A 19,970-nucleotide genomic window follows, 5' to 3' on the forward strand; every position below is an offset into this window, starting at 1 on the left:
CGTCCTTTGTAACTGGCTAACTGCGATCAAACTATGTCGATTGTCGAGGTCCTTGAAATAAATAGCATTCCAAACAGACCATGGTCGTTTAAAAAGAGAGGCCATGAAAATTGCAAACAGTTTTTTTGGTAGCTTACCCCTGGAGCTAGCCTACGCTAATAGTAGTAATGTACACTGGACATTGCATTACATTTTATTTTATAGTCAATATTATTTCCAGAAATTTCACTATTTCCTTTTTATGCTTTGTACAAAATCTGAATCAAACACTACAAATAAAGTAAATAAGTACAAAAGAAACTAGCACTAGGAAATTGGTGGGATGTTTCTCAAAGTGGATGTACACCAATGGAGACAAAAACTGTGTCGATATTATTAAAAATGCATTGATAACACATTGATACATTTTGTTGATGATAATGATATCGACACATTATTAATATCAGATGTAATACTTAAACAATCTGTTACATCTGTTTCATTGCCGGACTATGTTTGCATGGGTAAAATCTGAATCAAATACCACTAAAAAGTAAAAAGTAAGTATAAATGAGCAGTAGAAAATTGGTGGTGTTTCTCATTGGAGAGAATGAGATGAAATTGCAAGGGGGAGAGAGGGACCAAGTTGTCTTTTGGAGGGCAACAGTGGCATGTAAACCCAATGGGGTTGGCTCCCTCCATGTCCTTTGAGCTCACCAATCACTACAGGCCCCCCAAAGCAACCCTCTCTCTCTCTCTTTTCTCCAATTGTCCCTACAACCCCACATGACTCTTCTCTCTCTGGCCCCTAATCTCTCAGCGTCTCACCATAAATACCCCTGCACTTGCCCTCACCGCTTTCACACAATTCATTAACCCTCCTCCCCCTTTCACTCAGGACTCCCCACAACACCTTCCCCTCCCCCCCCCCCCCCGGGGAAACCAAAAAAAAAATTCTCCCTCTGAAGCATTTCATCAAACACATAGCGAACAACTGCAAAATGGCCATCAGAAAATCAAACCTGCTTCCGCAAACAGCCGTTCTGAAGCAGATTCTCAAGAGGTGCTCCAGCTTGGGAAAAAAGCAGCAACACTACGACGAACAGGGCCTCCCTCTCGATGTCCCAAAAGGTCATTTCGTCGTCTATGTCGGAGAAAACAGAAGCAGATACATCGTACCGATCTCCTTCCTGACCCGGCCCGAGTTCCAGAGCCTGCTACATCAAGCAGAGGAAGAATTCGGCTTCGATCATGACATGGGTCTCACGATTCCTTGCGAAGAAGTCGCTTTTCAGACATTAACTTCCATGCTGCGGTGAAGAAGTCTGGATTTTTTGGAGAAAATGGCTGAAAAATAAGCAAGACGAAGCTGCTGAACTGCTTCTCTGTTTTTTCAAGTTTTCTCCTTTACTTTTTTTTTTTTTTCCTTTTTTTTGGGTTGTTTTTTAACAAATTTGACTCTGACCCAAGATTAAATCCGAGAAATTAAACCCATGCAGATACTGTCATCCGGGTATTGTAAATCTGACAAAGTGTGAGACTTTACTCACGGTGGCGGTGCGGTGGTTGTACACCAAAATCAAATATTTTAATATTAATATTAAATTTGAGGTTGTTACCTTTTTTCTTGTTTCCCCTGCTCTTGGTTTCTGGGTTTTTGTCTGGTGCGCGTGCATGTACTTTGCATACTTTGTGCTGCTCTGTCTGCCTTTGCTTAACTTAAAACAGTTTTATCAGTTAAACTGTTGATATCAAGTTAGCAACACTGTTTCTTAGAGCATCTTCAATGGTCTAGCTAAAAAAAAAAGGCTAAATTGTGCAAACGTGGCAAGTTTTTGCCTACACGACTCATCCAATCGATAATACCATTGGGGCATGTTTTTGCGTTTGTAACTCATCCAAACGGATGTGATCGTCCATTTGCCTACTCCATAGAAAATTTCTTATCGAACAACACAGGTATATAGAGCATCTTCAATGGTCTAGTCAAATAAAATAGGCAAAATTGTGCAAACGTGGCAAGTTTTTGCCTACATGACTCATCCAATCGACTGCACCATTGGGGCATGTTTTTGCCTCTGTAACTCATCCAAACGGATGTGATCGTCCATTTGCCTACTCCATTGAAAGTTTCTTATCGGACAACACAGGTACATAAAACATCTTCAATGGTCTAGTCAAATAAAATAGACAAAGTTGTGCAAACATGGCAAGTTTTTGCCTACATGACTCATCCAATCGACTACACCATTGGTGGATGTTTTTGCCTCTGTAACTCATCCAAAAGGATGCGACCCTCCATTTGCCTACTTCATATAAAATTTCTTATCAAGCAACACAGGTACATAGAGCATCTTTAATTGTCTAGTCAAATAAAATAGGCAAAATTGTGCAAACGCATCCAATTGACTACACCATTGGTACATGTTTTTGCCTCTGTAACTCATCCAAACGGATGCGATCGTCCATTTGCCTACTTCATATAAAATTTCTTATCAAACAACACAGGTAGATAAAGCATCTTTAATTGTCTAGTCAAATAAAAGAGGCAAAATTGTGCAAACGTGGCAAGTTTTTGCCTACATGACTCATCCAATCGATTACACCATTAGTGCATGTTTTTGCCTCTGTAACTCATCCAAACGGATGTGATCATCCCTTTGCCTACTTTCCTACTCCATTGAAAATTTCTTATGGGACAACACATGTACATAGAACATCTGTTTACAAATATTTTGCAAGCAACTTTCAAGTCATCTGAATACAAATTTTGAGCATACTCATTTTCTAAACAAAATTTACAAAAATAAAAACAAAACAAAAAAAATATTTGTCTCCTCGAATGTAAGAACACATTTTATTTTTTTTATTTTTTACAAACAAATCACAACTCATCAATTGTGCGTAAACAATTTTTGCGTGCTTGTAGTAACTCAACTACTCAATTGTTCCCAAGAAATATTTGACTCGTTGAATATAATCACTCATTTCTTCTTACTGGCCAATAACAACTCGTTCATAAACTTTTTCATTTACCTGAAATTCTTTGTTGTGGGGGTGAGCTTCTTTTAACTTAGAATATTAAGAATTCGGTCGATTAGTTGTAATCATGAACCCTATAAAATATAAATTGCAGACCCACAAATTGGACGGTTAAGATTTCAGACCCAATTGGCATTCTCAAATAAGCTTTGATTTTATAGCAAACTGTTGTTGGAGCTTGGACCAGGAAATTTAAACAAGGATATGATATTTTTCATCATTTCCACCACTCGCCATCACCATCAACATCTTTAGATAAGCTTCTTCTTTTCATTTCATGTGTTGGCAGATAAGAATTTACATGACACAAAATATTACAGTAACGGTGTCTCAGGATTGCAGCTTTAATGCGGATTTCTTTAGTTTAGAACGGTAAATTCAAGATATTGTAGTGTACTCAAATAGTACCATACATGTGAGAAAGCATAGTCGATGTTTGGACTTTTTGTGCCCTTTGAACAAAGAGAGATGTTAAGGGAACTCTCTTAAAGAGTGACTCTTCACGGACTTTTTGACATATCATGGTTTAACGTCAATTTATGTGTCAATATTATAGAATATTGTGCAAAAAATATAAGGTGACAGAGAGCTTATAAGAGTCCCACGTTTGATAGATCATCCTTAGCATTTCTCTTGAACAAAACTCACTTTTTTCTAGTTGAAAGTTTCAACTTGAAACCTAAAAAAAGTTGGCTTTCTTCTTGTAAAATGCCTTGATTGTTTTTTAACTAATTTTTTTTAACAATGATAATAATAGTCGTTACAGGAATACTCTTAATTTCATAGGTTCTTGGATCAAAGAAATTATGGGATATACTAATACGATTGAAAATGAAAAAAGATTAGGGAAAACATTTGATAGCGATCAAGGAAATGAGGGAAAACTTCATTATTCGAGTGATGTGACGACATGGCTGGTTAGGGTTTTTGAGGAATACTCAAACATATGGGATTTGATCATGAGAAAGTGGTCAGACTAACTAGGAGATCAAACTGCTATGAGCTTTTCTTCAAGAAAGGTATTGACATACAAGGACAAAATTGTACAACGAAATTCATAGTATATATAACAATAAATGCCCATTCCTTAAAAAATTCTCTCCTTTTCTTCTTCATTTTTCCTTTCTTTATACCTTTCATTTGGTTTGGATCGGACCACACTTCATGGGTCTTTTAGTTATCAAAAGTGCAACAAACAAACCCCCAAAAAGGCTCGTAAAGATTTAATTATTTGGTTTAAGTAATTTAAGTTGATATAGATTAGAAAACCCTAAGGCAGGCCCCAAGATCTGCTTAAATCTTTGACTTTGGAGCTCATGAATTTACAGTTTAATTGACAGAAGTTTGAAATATCCCTATCTATATGGAATACGACGGGGAACACACTTTTTAACCGTCATTTTGTAGGGTACATATCCTAATGTATTTTAATAATCTAAACTGTTATTTTTTAGTCCTCTCTCAAAAGTCATGTTTACAAAAAAATCATTGAAATCCGATATCAACTGGTCGTTGGATTAAAAGACAGTCATTTTAGTGTTGATTTAAAAACTTATCCATGTTCTTCACTAAAAATTAATGTCTTCGTGATTTTGAATTTGTCTAATATTTTACCACGATAACGTAAGAATGATGACTTAAAATATAAACTGTTCGGATTCTTAAAAAAATATAAAATTGGCATTACAAAATGAGTATAAATAAAATAAGTATCTCTTGATCCTAACTCGTAGATCTATCTAATATATGGTAACCCTATGAAGATCATAGAAGATAACATGGCTAGTTGGGCTAGTGGCAGGAGTGGAGGAGTCTTTTGAGAAGTAGACCGTTTACTTGGAAAAACCATGAAATACAATATAAAATAACAAATACCTCTATTCACTGAATCATGCTAATAAAGCTTTCTCCTGTATCCGATTAATTACAAACTATGTAATATATATAATTTTATTAATTAGTTTAAAAGTTACCGCTCGCATGAAAAGCTTAAACTGAATTTCATCGATTATGTCTCGACATATATAATAGAATTGGTGGATCTGTGATTCTATGCGTGTTCATGTATCAACTCCCTACTTATTAAGGAATATATTTATTTATTTCTGTTATATCTTTTTTTTTTTTTTTTTTGTTTGAGAACTTATTTTTGTTATATCTTTATACCAAAGGATGAAGTATGAGGATGTATGAAGTTTTTTATGCTTTATTTAGATGAAAAGATTTTACATACAACTATGACGTCAGAATTCAATCACGTAATAGTTAATACTATGCGAAAAGTGAAAACACAAGATGACACGTGAGAGGTTTATTGTACGATAATCTTGACTTATCCAACACATGCATGTTCTCACCGATTTTGATAAAATGACGGGTTTAATTAATTAATTAATTAATTTTGTAATAAAGCCAAGAGAATTTGGATTGAGACCTCAAAACTAAGAACTTTAGGGACCACTCGTTTGAAAAAGGGACAAAAAATCACATGTGCTATAGTAAGATTAGAGAAATTATATGTATACAAAGACGAAAGATTAATTCTCAGATAATATGTCTATAATCTCTATGTATCGAACTTCCTTTAATTTGGAGATTATTCACTCGATTTTTTTCAGTCTTGATTCCTCTAAATCATGAAGTTTTGATTTTTCTAAGATGGCTTGAAAGAAACGTCTGGCTAAAATAAAATTAAAAATTTTGGTGTCAGGAAAAGGGCAATAAATTTCGATTGAATCTACTTAAAGGAAAAGACTTAAGTTCACTTTCTAATAGTGTTTTTCACCTCATAAAAGGAAAAGGAGAAAGTGGATGCAAACTCAACCTCTTTGAAATCTTGATTTGACAATAAAAATGTCAACACGAAAAAGTAGAGAGAAGAACAAGTACGTACATGCATGATCGATGCATGATATTATTTCATCTCAATGAGTCCAGACTCAACGAAATTGTACTTTGGATGGATCGAAGTTGGAGTGACCAGTGTGGTGTCTAGTAAAATCAAAATACATGAGGTTTTATACTTAAGAAAAAAGTGTTCTATGAAATGATGTAGTTTAAGGGCATCTCTACCTAGAATCTTGTCTCGCAAAAAGTCTCACATCAGTTATCTCACAAAAAACATTAGAACTAATAAAAATGATTTCACTCCTAAATATACTAAGGCTTTTTGTTCGGTGTTATTAGTAATAAACCGATATCCCGTCCTTCTGAAATTTTGATAGGGTCAAAGGCTTAAGACTCTACCAAATGCACTTTGGATGGATTTAAAGGCCATTGACTATAATGCGTTTGTAAATTAGTTTGATTCTTTCCCTCTTTGGAGGGTTGGAGAGTGAGAGATGAGTTGGGTGATGGACCAGGAGAGCCATGCATGTTGGGAGGTGGGCAACGTTGTAGGGTAGGCATGTTGGATTTTCAACTTGGTAGATGGATATATTAGATTTCTATGTTTCTAGCAAACCGTGGGCTACCACATTTCTTTCAATTCCTATAGAACGTATATTCATCTTCAACTTTTCCAGCTATCCAGCAACCAACTGTTTCAATCCCACTCATTTGAACTTTTAAGGAGTCCAGCACGAAGGCGAAGGAAAAACTAACCAGATTTAAGTTCAACCCAGTTACAACAGGTTTATTTACAAGATCCTTTTTTATGAAACAAAATTCAAAACAATTTTGAAAACCTGCAGACATATCTACGCAGCATGCATGCATGGACCGATCTTCATCTTTTATGGACAACTAACAGCCATGTTAAAACTAAGACAGTAATTAATCTTTTTTACAGCGTTAATTGACTTTGTATATATAAATTAAATGTAAAAATCTGTAAATTATGATATTAATTAACAGATAAAAATGTTTTGTGCATGACTTGTACACAGAATGTCGTGCAAGAAACCAAAGGTTTGACTACGTCTGTCCTAACGAATCCGAAACCTAACCAAAGGTTTGACTACGTCTGCCCTAACGAATCCGAAACCTGATCGAAGCCCAAACTTTAGCCTTAATTTAAGCGAAATTTCAAATCTCGAATATTCGAAAACCAGAAGATAAGCTGATATTAACTGCTGCTGGAAAATAGTGTTTCAATTTCCACTGCGTTTGTAGGCGTAATTCATTTTGTTAACGGTTCTACAAAAGCAGAAAATAAGCTGATCTACGACTAATATGTTCGCCGCCGTAAGTGTTGCACTCAGGCTTGGCACTTTCGCACGGCCCGTACGGGTATATCCACTGCCCTGTAGGAACCTCCGCAACTCTCTGTTGCCTGCAAAATTCAGAAAAAAAAAAAAAAAGAAGTGATTAATTCCTCCATAAGATATGCGAAATGAAGGGATCGTGTAAAATCCATTAAGATTATTGACCAAAAAATGCATTAGGATTCTACTTAGGATCCCTCAGCTACGTTGTGTGGCCCGTTTTGAAATTTCAACTATATTTTTTTTAGTACATCATAAAGAGATTATTTTGCTAAAATTCACTCAAATTCTTAATCATTAAGATAGTGTTTGATTATACGGTGATTCCCACCTAAAATCTTAATATGAAGACACGTGAGAAACACTTTAAAAAAGACCATTAGATGAATCAAACGCGGTATAGAGTATTAGATTAAGTTCTCATTGTTTACCCAAAACGCAACCCGCAAAAATAAACAAACATGATATTTCAATAAAAACTGTAAAATAACAATTATTTACAGTAAAATCTCTATATAGTAATATTCTATAAAGGAATAACCTCCTTATAGTCATAAAAAAAAAAAAAAAAATCTGATTCTAAAGTTACATCTTGAAATTTTGCATGCTCCGCTATTTGTATCCATACACCTTTCATTAAGGATAAAGTCAAAAAGTAGTATTTTTTAAGCACACCTCTATTAAGTAATAACCTATCTAATGTTATTAAATCGGTTTAATCCCAACATTATGACTATATAGAGATTTTGCTGTAATTAAGTGGCTAAGTAGTTTCGTATATAAATAATTTTTGTAAGTACATCCTTTGAGAGAAACCTAATAACTAGAAAGCTATGAATATTGAAATATAATGCATACTAGGTCGTAAAAGAGTATCCCTCTCAAGTAAACTTATTTAAGGCATGCCTCAAATATGTATAGTTTTCGGTTACTTTTTTGGTATCCAAAGATTCCAAAAGTCATAGGGGAACACAAAATCAAACATGGGATCTCATGGGCCTAAATGCTCTTAACATGTATAAACGATCTTAACCAAGCTGGTAAGCGCAGTGTCTTTCCCTATGCATCCAAATTTGAAACTCTCTTCGCTTATTAATTATTTGTGCAAAACTGCATTGGATATTTGGTCCAGTGGGTTAAGTAAAGAACCCATAGTATATATTTACAAATTTAAATACAGTTGGACTTGGACAGGCCCGACTGGATACAAAGCCCGTAGTAACAAACTGGGAGCAAATTGTCAAATCCGACCGGCAGAGCTTATGAAATCCGGTGTTCTTCTGCCGAAACGAATGATAAATCATATAAAAACTGTGACATACATTTGTATTCAAATTCTTCGAAACAGTTCATAAACTATGTCATTGTTCCAATTAACCCGAAAATACATACGCAGAGTGCGAGAGAAGAAAAAACAAATAAACAGATATGGGATGATATCATATACAACCATTAGTTACAAAATTACATCTACCTTCACAAGTATCTCCCCTCGTCAGATTATATCTTCACATCCAGGAATTCCCAGGAAATGGCGTTTATAGCGCGAATGAAGGAGGTCTCTGTCTTCGGTGCTTCTTCCAATTATTACTTTCAACGGTATTTCCAACCAGAAAATGTGATTCAGGCTCTTGAGCTGCAAGCCTAATAACCGTTCTTTCCTTTCGAGGAGAAGAATCTGCTGAAGCCACGCTGATGTTTCTCTGGTGTTGGGGTAGAAGACGTAGATGAGGAAGTTGACTTGGAAGACCTGTGTTTCGGACTTTTGGAACTGACTGGTGATTTTAAGTGTATGCCTGCCTCTGCGTCCGATGGGCATGCAGAGTTATACAGGTTGATGGGAGACTCGCTGCCTGCCCTGTTTACATTGGCAGAAGAAGTGCCTTCCGTCTCACCTTTTTCTGAGTCTTGCAAGTTCTTGGAACTGGAAGTGGGTTCATCCTCAGTGAATCGTTGACTCCTCTCACTGTACGGAGAGCCCATGACCTCTGTTTGAGGGTGCAATGCTTTCAATTGTTTGCCAAGAAGATATATGGTTTCTTGACACTCGACAAGCTTCTCCGCTGCATCTGCCAACTCCCTGTCCTGTAATCATCACAGAATATAAATGTTCAAGCTATCGGCATCCATTTGTTTTAGTGGTCCGGGATAGATCAATGTTGACAACACAAAAAACGTTTAAGCACGTAAATGTGCCAAAAGACAAAAGAAAGCAAGCAGCTCGACCCAATTAGTTCTAAAATTTTGTTAACTGAGCTTTGAATAAAAATATAAGCTCAGCTTGGAATAACATTTTGATTATTTATAATTTTACCATTTTGATAAAAGTTGAGTCAACCTCGAGTTGGTTACATAGAGCTCAATTCCACGAGCGCGTAGGCGCAAATGACGTTCAATTCCGAGTTCAAACGAAGAAGTTAGACAGTGTTGAGTTAGGATTTAGTATGAGGTTGCCCTCTTGTCCCTTTCATTTTCTATAAGTTAGGCAACCTCATGAATGCTTCTTTTGATACGATTGAAAGAATCAGACTGTTTTGTGACATTAACAAATTGTTAAAAGCCAGAAAATGAATGTAGCATCACCTGCTTTGTCTTGAATTCAGTCTCAGCTTCCAAACGCTCAATGCTGGAGAAAAAGATAAAGAGATGTAGAAGTTAAAGTCAATTTCAAAACCTGATACCAAAGGATCTGAATGCTCAAAAGCAATTATGTTTTTTCACTCGCTATCAACTAACAGATGCTACCGAGTACCGAGTGGAACAGAGGTTGACACTAACCTTTTCAACTGATCTTGAAGTTCCATGCATCTGGCCAAAGCATCTTGATGGTTGCTTTTCTCTTCTTGTAGCTCACTTTCCAGAGTATCGGTTCTGACACGCAGAAGATTCAATTCAGTTTCTAACTCCTGAGCTCGTGACTCTAGTGACCTGTATGATTCTGCCATACATTTCAGCTGCGTTTCGGCTAAGCTATTTGAATTTTTAGCAGAAGCAAATTGTGATTTAGCTTCAGCAAGAAGCTGCTCAGTTTCCTGTAATTGAGACTTTGTCATCTCTAGAGTTTCAGAACATCTTGCCAAATCCGTTGCCAGGTTATCTTTCTCTGATTTCATTTGTTCAAACTCCTCCAGTGAGATTTTGCATGGCGCCGCATTTGGTTCATAGCCGGAGACAAGATTTCCATCATCAGGAACTTCAGGGTTAGAATGATTAGAAATGTGGACACAATCATTTTGAAATCTTTGCGATGAATCCTTCTCAACTACCTTATTCTCTGGTAATGCTACCTTGTCAATACAATCAGGACTGTTAGTTTCTGATTCAACACCCTTGAAGCCTAGAACGTTGAATTTGAGTTCAGTGGCGTTTGATAAAACATGTGAAAGGCCAAGAACAAATTCACCCAAACTTAAGTTTCCGTGAATAACTTTACTAAATGTGCCAGAGAATCCTTCAATCTTTTGGTTGAATCCATTGCCATCTGGAACTGTGTCATGCACTTCCATCACTTCTTTGCCCAATAACAGCACAAAGTCATGGATCAAAGAAATGGCAGATGCCAGATCTTCGCTAATTATTTTGATGGTCTCTGTGGCTGGCTGGGACAAAGTGATTTCCTTTTCTGTGGTTAAACCAGAATCATCAGGATTTGCCTGCCGGTCACATAGGGCATCAGAGCTGTCAACTTCCTCGGAAACACAGTTTACAGTGTGCGGGTATAGATTCTCCTGTGCTTCCTGGACTACGTGTTTGATATCCTCAATAACTTTCCCAAAATCAGTTTCCTTAGATGAGAACTCCAAGAGCATTGAGATTCTTGATCGGAGCTTCACCAGTGGCAGCTGGCTTTCATCAGATTCGGGATGGGATCCTGGCAATTCATGCTGCTGTTCAGACGGGATATCTTTGTCAGCAGTGACATCTCCTAAAGCACCATCACTCTCTCTTTCGGATGTCTTCCTATTTGGACCATCTGCAACAGAGACGGCTCCATTTGAGTCATTTGGCAAACAAGCCAACTTCTCCATCTCCAGAAAGTCATCCATAAGATTCAAATCCTTTTGACTTTCAGATTTGTTTGACTTTGCATTGTTCTTTTCCAATGTTGTGCCCGAAGACTCAGCACAGCTTCTGGTATCATCATTACCATCTTCGGACAGGGAGGTCAAGCTTGGTGGATTGCTTGCATTCTGGCTTGATGAAACTCCAGAGGTGATCTGGACAACAGATTTTGGCGAGCTTTTCTGCAGATTGTGGATTTGAAGTTGTGCTTCTAATGTTTGAAGTTTGCTGGCTGTCTGAGCACACATACTCCTTGAATCCAGCAATTCACTGTTACGCTTTGCCAAAGCTTCTTTCAGCATCTTTGTTTCTTCTTCCATAGCTAATAAACGTTCTGTCAGAAATTCATTCTCCTTTTGAAACTTCTGAGCATTATCAAGAGAAAACTCAGTCACTGGGGACATGTGTGGGGACATGTGTGGACTGGAAGGCTTAACAGGAGACTTCTTTAGTCGAGTTTCTCCATAATCTCGGCCTAAACTCTCAACCTCTAGCTTCATTTGCGCAAGTGCAGCAGGACCAGGTAACTTTTTCCGCACAAGACCGCGTAATCTTTGACACTCTGCTTCAAGCTTAGCGACTTTTTTAACGCCTTCCACGTGCTGCTTGTTGGCTGCTTCAGCAGACCTCATACTCATGTTCTTTTCTTCATTCCGAATTTCTAGCTCCTTGGTGGCTATATGCAGTTCATACTTCAGAGAATTTATTTCCCTTTCACAAGACTCAATGTTGCCCTTAAAATGCTCAATTTCCGCCTCAGCTTGTGACTTCTCTTCGCTTATCTTGAATAGCATATTTGAACGCTCTTGTAAAGACCTGGAAATAGCAGCATTTTCAGCAGCAGACCTTAGGAGTTCTTGATCCAAATTAGCTATCTTTGCTTCAAGCTCATGCTTAATTTTGTCACATTGCTTGTTTTTGGTGAAAACAACGTCTTGTATCTTCTCCTCATGTTCTTCCTTCATATTTCGTATCTGCCGCATGCACTCTTTAAGAGCACCATCCAAATGTGAGGCCCGATCTTCAGCTGTGAGCTTCAAAAGAGTCACAGATTCTAGATGATTTTTTAATGCCAGAGCCTCTGCTTCAGCCTTTTCCCATCCTGCAGCAAACAAGTATTTTAAATACACTAAATGCAGTCAACTCAAGAAATCCTTGATCAGCACTTAATCAAGAACTTTATTTTTTCTGTAATCAGGTTACACCAATGTCAATATTATCATACCTGAGACAGCTTCTTCGGCAACTTTAGCATGCTGTTTAACCAAGCTCTCTTTAGTAGTCATCTCTGTATCGGCCGCAGAGAGCTTATCATTCAAATCCTTAATTTCATCCTCCAATGTCTGGACTTGATCCTCATATGTCTTCACTTGACCCTCGTAATTCTTCACTTGATCCTCCAAACCAGTCAGATGCGAATATTGCTCGACTGAAATTTGCACGTAATTTGGTTTTTTGTACTTGTCCTGATTGCATAAGAAACAAACAAAGAACAATATTACTAAATTTGTTGCACCAAAATTCCGAAAAAACTAAGAAGATAAGCAGGCAACAGTACTCATCAGAACAAAAGTAATAACAAACTCAACCGAATATTCGCGTCTTTGGCCGTGTTTACATACACAAGTGACTACTGTTACTCGTTTAACACAACTTTTATCGAATAAACATTGCCACAATTAACAAGTACACAAGAAATCTAAAGAATCCATCCAATTAGAACATAAATTGCTGTGACGAATTCATTAAAAACTGCATCACGAAAATCGACCGAGAAGTGCCTACATGCTGAGTCAATGAAGTGAATATGCAAAATGTTACTGATTAATTTACTATGTCAATGAACTTACAAGCTCAGCCAGTGCCTGGCTAGCAAACGAGTCCGCTGCAGCGGCGGCTTTCTCCGCTGCCGCCTTGTCCGACGCCTTTTTCTTCCACGGCCAACTCCGTCGGTCCATATTAAACTGTAATGGCTGCAGAAATTATGATTCAAAATCGTAGTTATTTGTTAGTTGACAGAAAAAGTAAAACCAAATGAATTAATTAAGAAACTTCAGAACTTGAATCATTTCAGCTTAAAATCTAAGTCAAATAATGATAAGAAAAATCAGATGTTCCATTTTTGGAGATCATTACGATGAACAGTCATGCAGATGCAAATCACAAAAAGACGACATGCCGAATAATGCAGAACGGAGAACGATGAGATCTTGATTACGGAGCTATATTTAGCTGGAGATCCTACGGATTTGAACAGATTAATCCGAAATTAACACAAAATAATCCAAATTAATACCTTGAGCTACAGTAATACACTGACACTGAAAAAGCTCAAGATTACGAAACGGAAATAAATGGAAAAATCGGAAACACGAACGAAAATCATTTAACATAAAAACAAAAAGATGAACCAGAAAATAGGTAGAAACAAGCACAGAAAACCTCACCGACAGAAAGAGATACAAAAATTTCTAATTTGATAAAGTAAAAAAATGGCATAAAAAACCAGAGTTTGTTTCCAGAAAGCAGAATAAAGACGAATTATCAGCACAAACCGTATTTATTATTCTTATTTTTTGTTTAGTTTTTAAAACATTTTCATCTTTCCTATATGAGAAGCTTCGGGTAGATGGCGGTGACGAACAGAGATTGAAAGAAGTCGATGGAGACAGAATGCATGGAGAATCGGCTTACCGGAACAAATGCAGCTCTCCGATACGGAGAGTATTAGACTCCGAGACGGAATCGGCGAGTTTCGGTTTAGAGAGAGAGTGCGACGGAGGTAGAGGTTGTGAAAGAGCGGGGAGAGAGAGGGAGAGGGAGAGAGAGAGAGAGAGAGGGAGAGAGGAAGGAAGAAGAAGAAATGGTGGAGGTGTGGTGGGTGCGAGAAGAGAGTGAAATATTCGGACATAGGTGTCACTTAAAAGGCAAGACGTTGGAAAAAAGCCTCCAAAAAACCATCACCTTCAATTTTCTATTAATTTTTTCAAAAAATAAATAAAAGAAAATAAAAAATCGAGAAGACAACAAAATAAAATTAATTAATAAGCATTGGGGAATGCTTCTTTTTTCCTTTATATTTTGTTTCTTTAATCTAATTAGAATGTGCGATATTTATTAATCGGACCCAAGATGATTGTTGAATTGGCGAATTTACCCTCAATAGAAGAGGAGAATGGCAAAAGACTCAGAATTGCTTATGTAGAAAACACTTCTACTCATAAGTATTTAAGCTACAAAGACGTTGATTATAAACCTTTAAAATGCACTAAAAATAGAAGCGTTTCTACACTTGAATTGCTGCTTCAAAAAATTTGTAGTTGTCGGAAGGAATGTGATTTTTATACATTATTTTTGGTTTCTCTTGCACTTATTTTTATTTCTAATCATAGCAAGTGGCCTAGCGGTTCTAAGAAATGTTGAAATTTCATCGTGACAATTAAATAAGTAAATGATTTAGGATTAAATTGAACTTTTACAAATATGATATGTGAAAAGAGACTTACAAAATAGACGATTTTAATCGTTAAAGTTTGATGTGAAGTGAGTCCACAACTAATCCCTCTTTTATGAAGAAAAAAAATGAAGATCCCTTCCTTTAAAAGGCCTAATAATTTTTAACCAAACAGGTATGCAAAGAGAAAAATAGTATCATGTGAAAATCAATTCCTTTGTTTAGTGACTTTGTAATGCTTATATACTTCATTTCATCATTCATCACATTTCTTAACATTTTTGTAGTGTACCATAGTTTATTTAACCTCAAAATCTTAGTATTTAAAAATCTCTCGTCCAAACACATCGAATTATTTTAGCTTATGGACAATATAAATGTATTGGTGCACATGCCACATATTTTACCATTATACGCATTCAAAGGTAAAAACATGTAAAAGTTGGTAATTTCCTCTTTTTGATGACTTAGACATATGCTTGGTGATAGATTTATACCCCAATCAATGATTCAACAAATAGACCTCGTAAAAAGGTCGTCATATATAATACAACACTTCCAACCAAAGCAATATATAACAAGAAAGACACAACAATCAAAAGTTTTGTGCTGTTTAAGTTTTGGGCAGGTGAATTTTGACTTTTATTTTTTTTATTTTTTTTTAAAGAAATGATATTATTTCACTAAAAAGAGGGGTAGGCTTAGCTTCGCAATAGGGTAGGAATAATATGGTTCAAATTTATTTTTAGCAATAATCGAACCAAATACTTCTCACTTACAAGTAAAGAGAAATATCACTATACCATAATAATAAATGACAAATTTTGACATTAAATTGCAGGATATCCAAAGTGCAAGATGTTGCTATCATCTTCTACAAAAGAATGACCTAGGCAAGGCTTAAGCGGTGTTAAACAGAGATTCTAAAGCAGTGTTATTCTCAGACGTATTTGTTACCTAATCCCCATCTGTACTGTATACTTGCAAAATAACAAGAAAACCAATTGATTTATATATTTATCTATATCCTACAGGATTCTCTTCGGATCTTTTTGGTAAGGATCCGTGAATCATGTTCGTTTACTGTACATCGTGCGGTCAGTCAAGTACTATTTATGTTTAATTTTAAATAAAAATATTTAAAATAATTTAGAACTGTACGATGTACTATGAATGAATAGGATTGACGGATCCGACTAGGATCCGAATTCTATCTATATAATAAAAGCCTGCGGGGTCACTGCTACAGAACGGTGACTATGAAGCATCAACAGTTTCACTTTTTTTTTTTTTTTTTTTTTTTTTCTGATAGAAATGAATAGTTCAACAACTGTTTGATGAGATTGTTTAAAAAGTCAACCTAATTTTAGTTGGTCTGGGATCATCTGACAGTTCAATTCAAACTAAACAGCAAGTATTCATGAAATATACCAAGAAAATGAACCCATATTCTTCTATAAGTTTTTCATTAAACTTAATTACAGGTTTGAAACATAATTAACTCGATCAAAATTCACCCTATTGATAGCTAAGGAATTTTATCGAAAGTTGTTATGTTAAGATTTTAAAGAAACTAATTAGTGGTTAACCATGTAACAACTAACCACAATGATATTATTCTCTAATTTGCATTTTCCACTTGCACATTACAACAAATGTGGTAATTTTATGAAAAAAATCACTAGTGTAACTACTCAATATAAATTATTAATTCTTGTAAATCTTAAACATGTTATACAACCCCATTGTTTTTTAAATGTTTATTTTGTTTTATCCCTCAACATAGGCACCATGGTTTCTTTGTATATACAAATTTGTTTTCGGTTCAATGCACATAGTTTATAATTCGTTTAATAATTTTTTTGTTTGTTTATAGTTTAATTTAGTCTCATGGAATACTAAATAATGCTTTGTGATTCCTAATCCTACAATGGCATTATCTATTGCAATTTATTTCTAGAACGTCAATTAGAATTTAGAACTACAACTGATTCCTTGTACTCTGTTTTTCTTTTTTTTTAATTACAACTGAAAGTCTGAAATGCACAATTAGGCTCAAATAGCCTATGAATACTAAGAATCTAAGACCATTTTTGAACAAATATCGTGTCTTCCTTTCTTGTATTGGATTCGCATTGGAGTTGTTTAATAACTATATAAGAATGAGAACATAAATAATATTGATTTTCTATAAATTATGTATTATTTTTATGAATCAAAACTGAAAACGACTTTGATGACGAAAAAAATAGTTCTGAAATAATTGATTTCTTGATATTGAGCTTAGTCCTACTCCATTTTTCACTATCAAATGATTAATAAATATGAATATATCGTAACTAAAATCTATCTGATTACATTTTTTTGTTAGGATATCATACACAGTTTACACATGCTATCGTACATTACCATGTGACATCATTATTGTGGTGTAGTTATCCTACATAAGTTGATGATAATGCTCATCATCGTATAAATACTACTTGAAATTTTTGAAATTTGTATGCTACATATATTAAATCAAACTCATCCAACAATAATTAATAAAGTGGCGAGCAAATATATTTCGGTTAGACCCCAAAATTGAGCGAGCGGATCCACACGCACATTAGAAGCGCGTAGAAGATAGGGCCCATAAAAGAGGCAGAGAGCGTCTGTCTACAGTCGAATAGTGGAGCACAGGAGGAGAGAGGAGAGCAGCATCCAAGGAAAACGAGGTGGAAAAAGACACGTGGTCCCTACGCAGAACACGTTTCAGCCTCCCGTTGTCATAGACAATCTTCAGGCCTTTTATCTGGTGGGGACCACCGACTTCTTACCTTTTTAGTTGTGACAGGAATACGGATGGTACACCACATGTTTTTATAGAAGTAGTGGAAAATTTTAATTTTTCAATTATTAACTTTTTAACCCACATAACCCACAATTTATATAAAAATATATGGTATACCATCTTGTGTGACGATCACACTGAAAAATCTCTATCTCAGATAGCTCCAGATGACACATGTTGAAAGAAAGCGACCTGGGTTATTAGGACTTAATCGCCGAAACGGACAGCGTCGGCAGCCTTAATTATTAGTTAGGTTCTAATGACGACGGTCTATAATACCGAAACTAAACCCCGCTCCAAAACCTACTACTAAACAAAACATCATCCCAACATCACAAATTATTAAAACGACAAAACCCAAGATTAAGTTAAAGATTATCCATTAAATGCGACGAGATTGATGTTAGCATTGTTTTAGGGTAATATTTTTGATATTTAGACTAAGACAGAGATTCAGCTTAACTTTGATTACAATAAATTTTTCAGCTGTTTGTGCGGTTTTTATTTGCAGTAGTTTTATTACTTTCGACTTTCGTTTTGTTGTTAAGTTATAGATTTGGTATTTTCCTTCTATCTCGTGGACAATTGTGATGGAATGTTGGCGTTCATCGGGGATTTGCCTTTTTGGCTCAATGGTCAACGTATACGTTTTGTGAATTATTTTTTTTTTCGACAGAGAAAAATACAATACCATAACGTACTAAAATTTTATATAATTCTTTTTTATTTATTTTAATATGGATTAAGACATAAACTTTATAAAATTCTAAAGTGGTCATGGATACATTTGAACCAGTCAATTTTATGTTTATATTTTACACACAAACTATGTGTTCATCATTTACTACCAAGTTGTTTTTTTTATATATATATAATATATTATACGTCCCAATCCGAACTACCAAAGTAAATAAATTGCAGACTGAAAGGGCTTGACTTTGAGTCTCTAAAATTAATTAGGTATAGTTTACTGTGAACTTAATCTTTTTATTTGATATTTAATCATATAATTTATGAATTACATTGAGTGGAATTATTATATATGAGATAAAATGGATGCATTAGATGAATTCTAATGAACTGAAACCAACAAGTTAACAACCGTGTCCAGATTAATGAAACTAATTAATCAGCAGTTTAGTTTGATTGGGGGGATGGTTATAAGCTAGGTTGACAAAGAAAACCCTAGTTTGAATCAGACAAGCACAGTTTTGGTTGCAGGAGAAGAAGCCAAGTCCCGTCTGCCGGTGCACTTGTCAACAATTTGACCACTCTTTTCTGCATGCCCTTGTTCGTGTCCCCAAACAATTTTAATAATTGAATCCTGCATGCTACATGCAATAAATTTTCTACCATACATCGGTGTATGATATACTCAGCTTCTCATCCGTCGGATTCTTGTTTATTTTATATAACTTTTTTGTTTATAAAGATATTGCAGAGTTGAAGTAGAAGAATGACTTATATGAAATGAATTCATCATTATCGTGATATCTTGTTAAAAAAAAAAAAAAATTATTATATGTAAATTTTTCATCACATGACATGCATTGTTGAATCGGGACACTATGTATCGGTGAACCCATTGTATTTAGTTGCTTAGTGTAAACCTAATAACAAGGAGCATGAATTGCATTGGATCACCCCAGTAAATAGGGCATTTCTCTTCAACTAACTACATTCCGGATTTATATAACTCAAAGCCTAAAATAACAATATCAAGAACCAAAAAAAAAAAAATTTATTTTATTGATAAAACAAAAAAGAACTACTTTTTCAACACGTTTACTGTACATAAATAGTAAATAGACCAAGACAATTCCCTAATGGGCAGTTGTACTGGCTAATTACTGAATGTACTCAAAATCTTCATCCATAAGTAGGACTAATTGGTATGTTTAAGCAAGTGATTGGTGGGTTTAGCTGTCATCTAAACAAATCAAATGTAAAAGCATATATATATTTGGGTAAGCGTGTACAATCATATTTAAAGACATATTGCTCGTGAATGCAAGATGATAAAGTGGGAAAAAAAGAAGATGCTTCTTGTGTGCCAGGTACTACAGCTATTGTATGCTGAAAAACTTGCACTGCCAGCTACAAGCCAAGGTTCCCCCCAATAAAATAATATCCGTGGATTTTCCAGATTTTGGTGCGATGCTGACCTTGCATACCAGACACAGATTTATACACAAGAAGATGTTAATTTTGTACGCTTAATGGTTTCGTGTACTTATATGAGTCGCGCTTTAGTTTTTAAACTCGAATAATAGTTTCTTTCGTCATTTAATCTGATCCTAAAGTGCATCGTTAATCATTTATGACAATGTTTAAAATATTCACGAAATCATGAACATTTTTTTTTTCAAAAGATCTGAAAATTCAAGGATTGATA

The 19,970-nt window shown here is 35.4% G+C and overlaps 2 protein-coding genes across 2 annotated transcripts; one reads left to right on the forward strand and one right to left on the reverse strand.

The window, feature by feature from the left end:
* The first annotated feature begins 909 nt into the window (after positions 1–909).
* On the forward strand, positions 910–1,595 carry LOC137714467 (protein SMALL AUXIN UP-REGULATED RNA 51-like). Its single transcript, XM_068453679.1, has one exon. It carries the CDS (start codon positions 981–983, stop codon positions 1,296–1,298), a length of 318 nt encoding a protein of 105 aa, XP_068309780.1. The 5' UTR covers positions 910–980; the 3' UTR covers positions 1,299–1,595.
* Positions 1,596–8,529: 6,934 nt separating this feature from the next.
* On the reverse strand, positions 8,530–14,133 carry LOC137713280 (filament-like plant protein 4). Its single transcript, XM_068452572.1, has 6 exons — positions 13,983–14,133; positions 13,139–13,261; positions 12,514–12,754; positions 10,005–12,390; positions 9,810–9,852; positions 8,530–9,311 (listed from the first exon to the last, which is right to left on the reverse strand). The coding sequence occupies exons 2-6, from the start codon at positions 13,244–13,246 to the stop codon at positions 8,871–8,873; spliced, it is 3,219 nt and encodes a 1,072-aa protein (XP_068308673.1). The 5' UTR covers positions 13,247–13,261; positions 13,983–14,133; the 3' UTR covers positions 8,530–8,870.
* Positions 14,134–19,970: the final 5,837 nt, after the last annotated feature.

The sequence above is a fragment of the Pyrus communis genome, chromosome 1, assembly GCF_963583255.1.
Source record: "Pyrus communis chromosome 1, drPyrComm1.1, whole genome shotgun sequence".
Lineage (NCBI taxonomy): Eukaryota > Viridiplantae > Streptophyta > Magnoliopsida > Rosales > Rosaceae > Pyrus > Pyrus communis.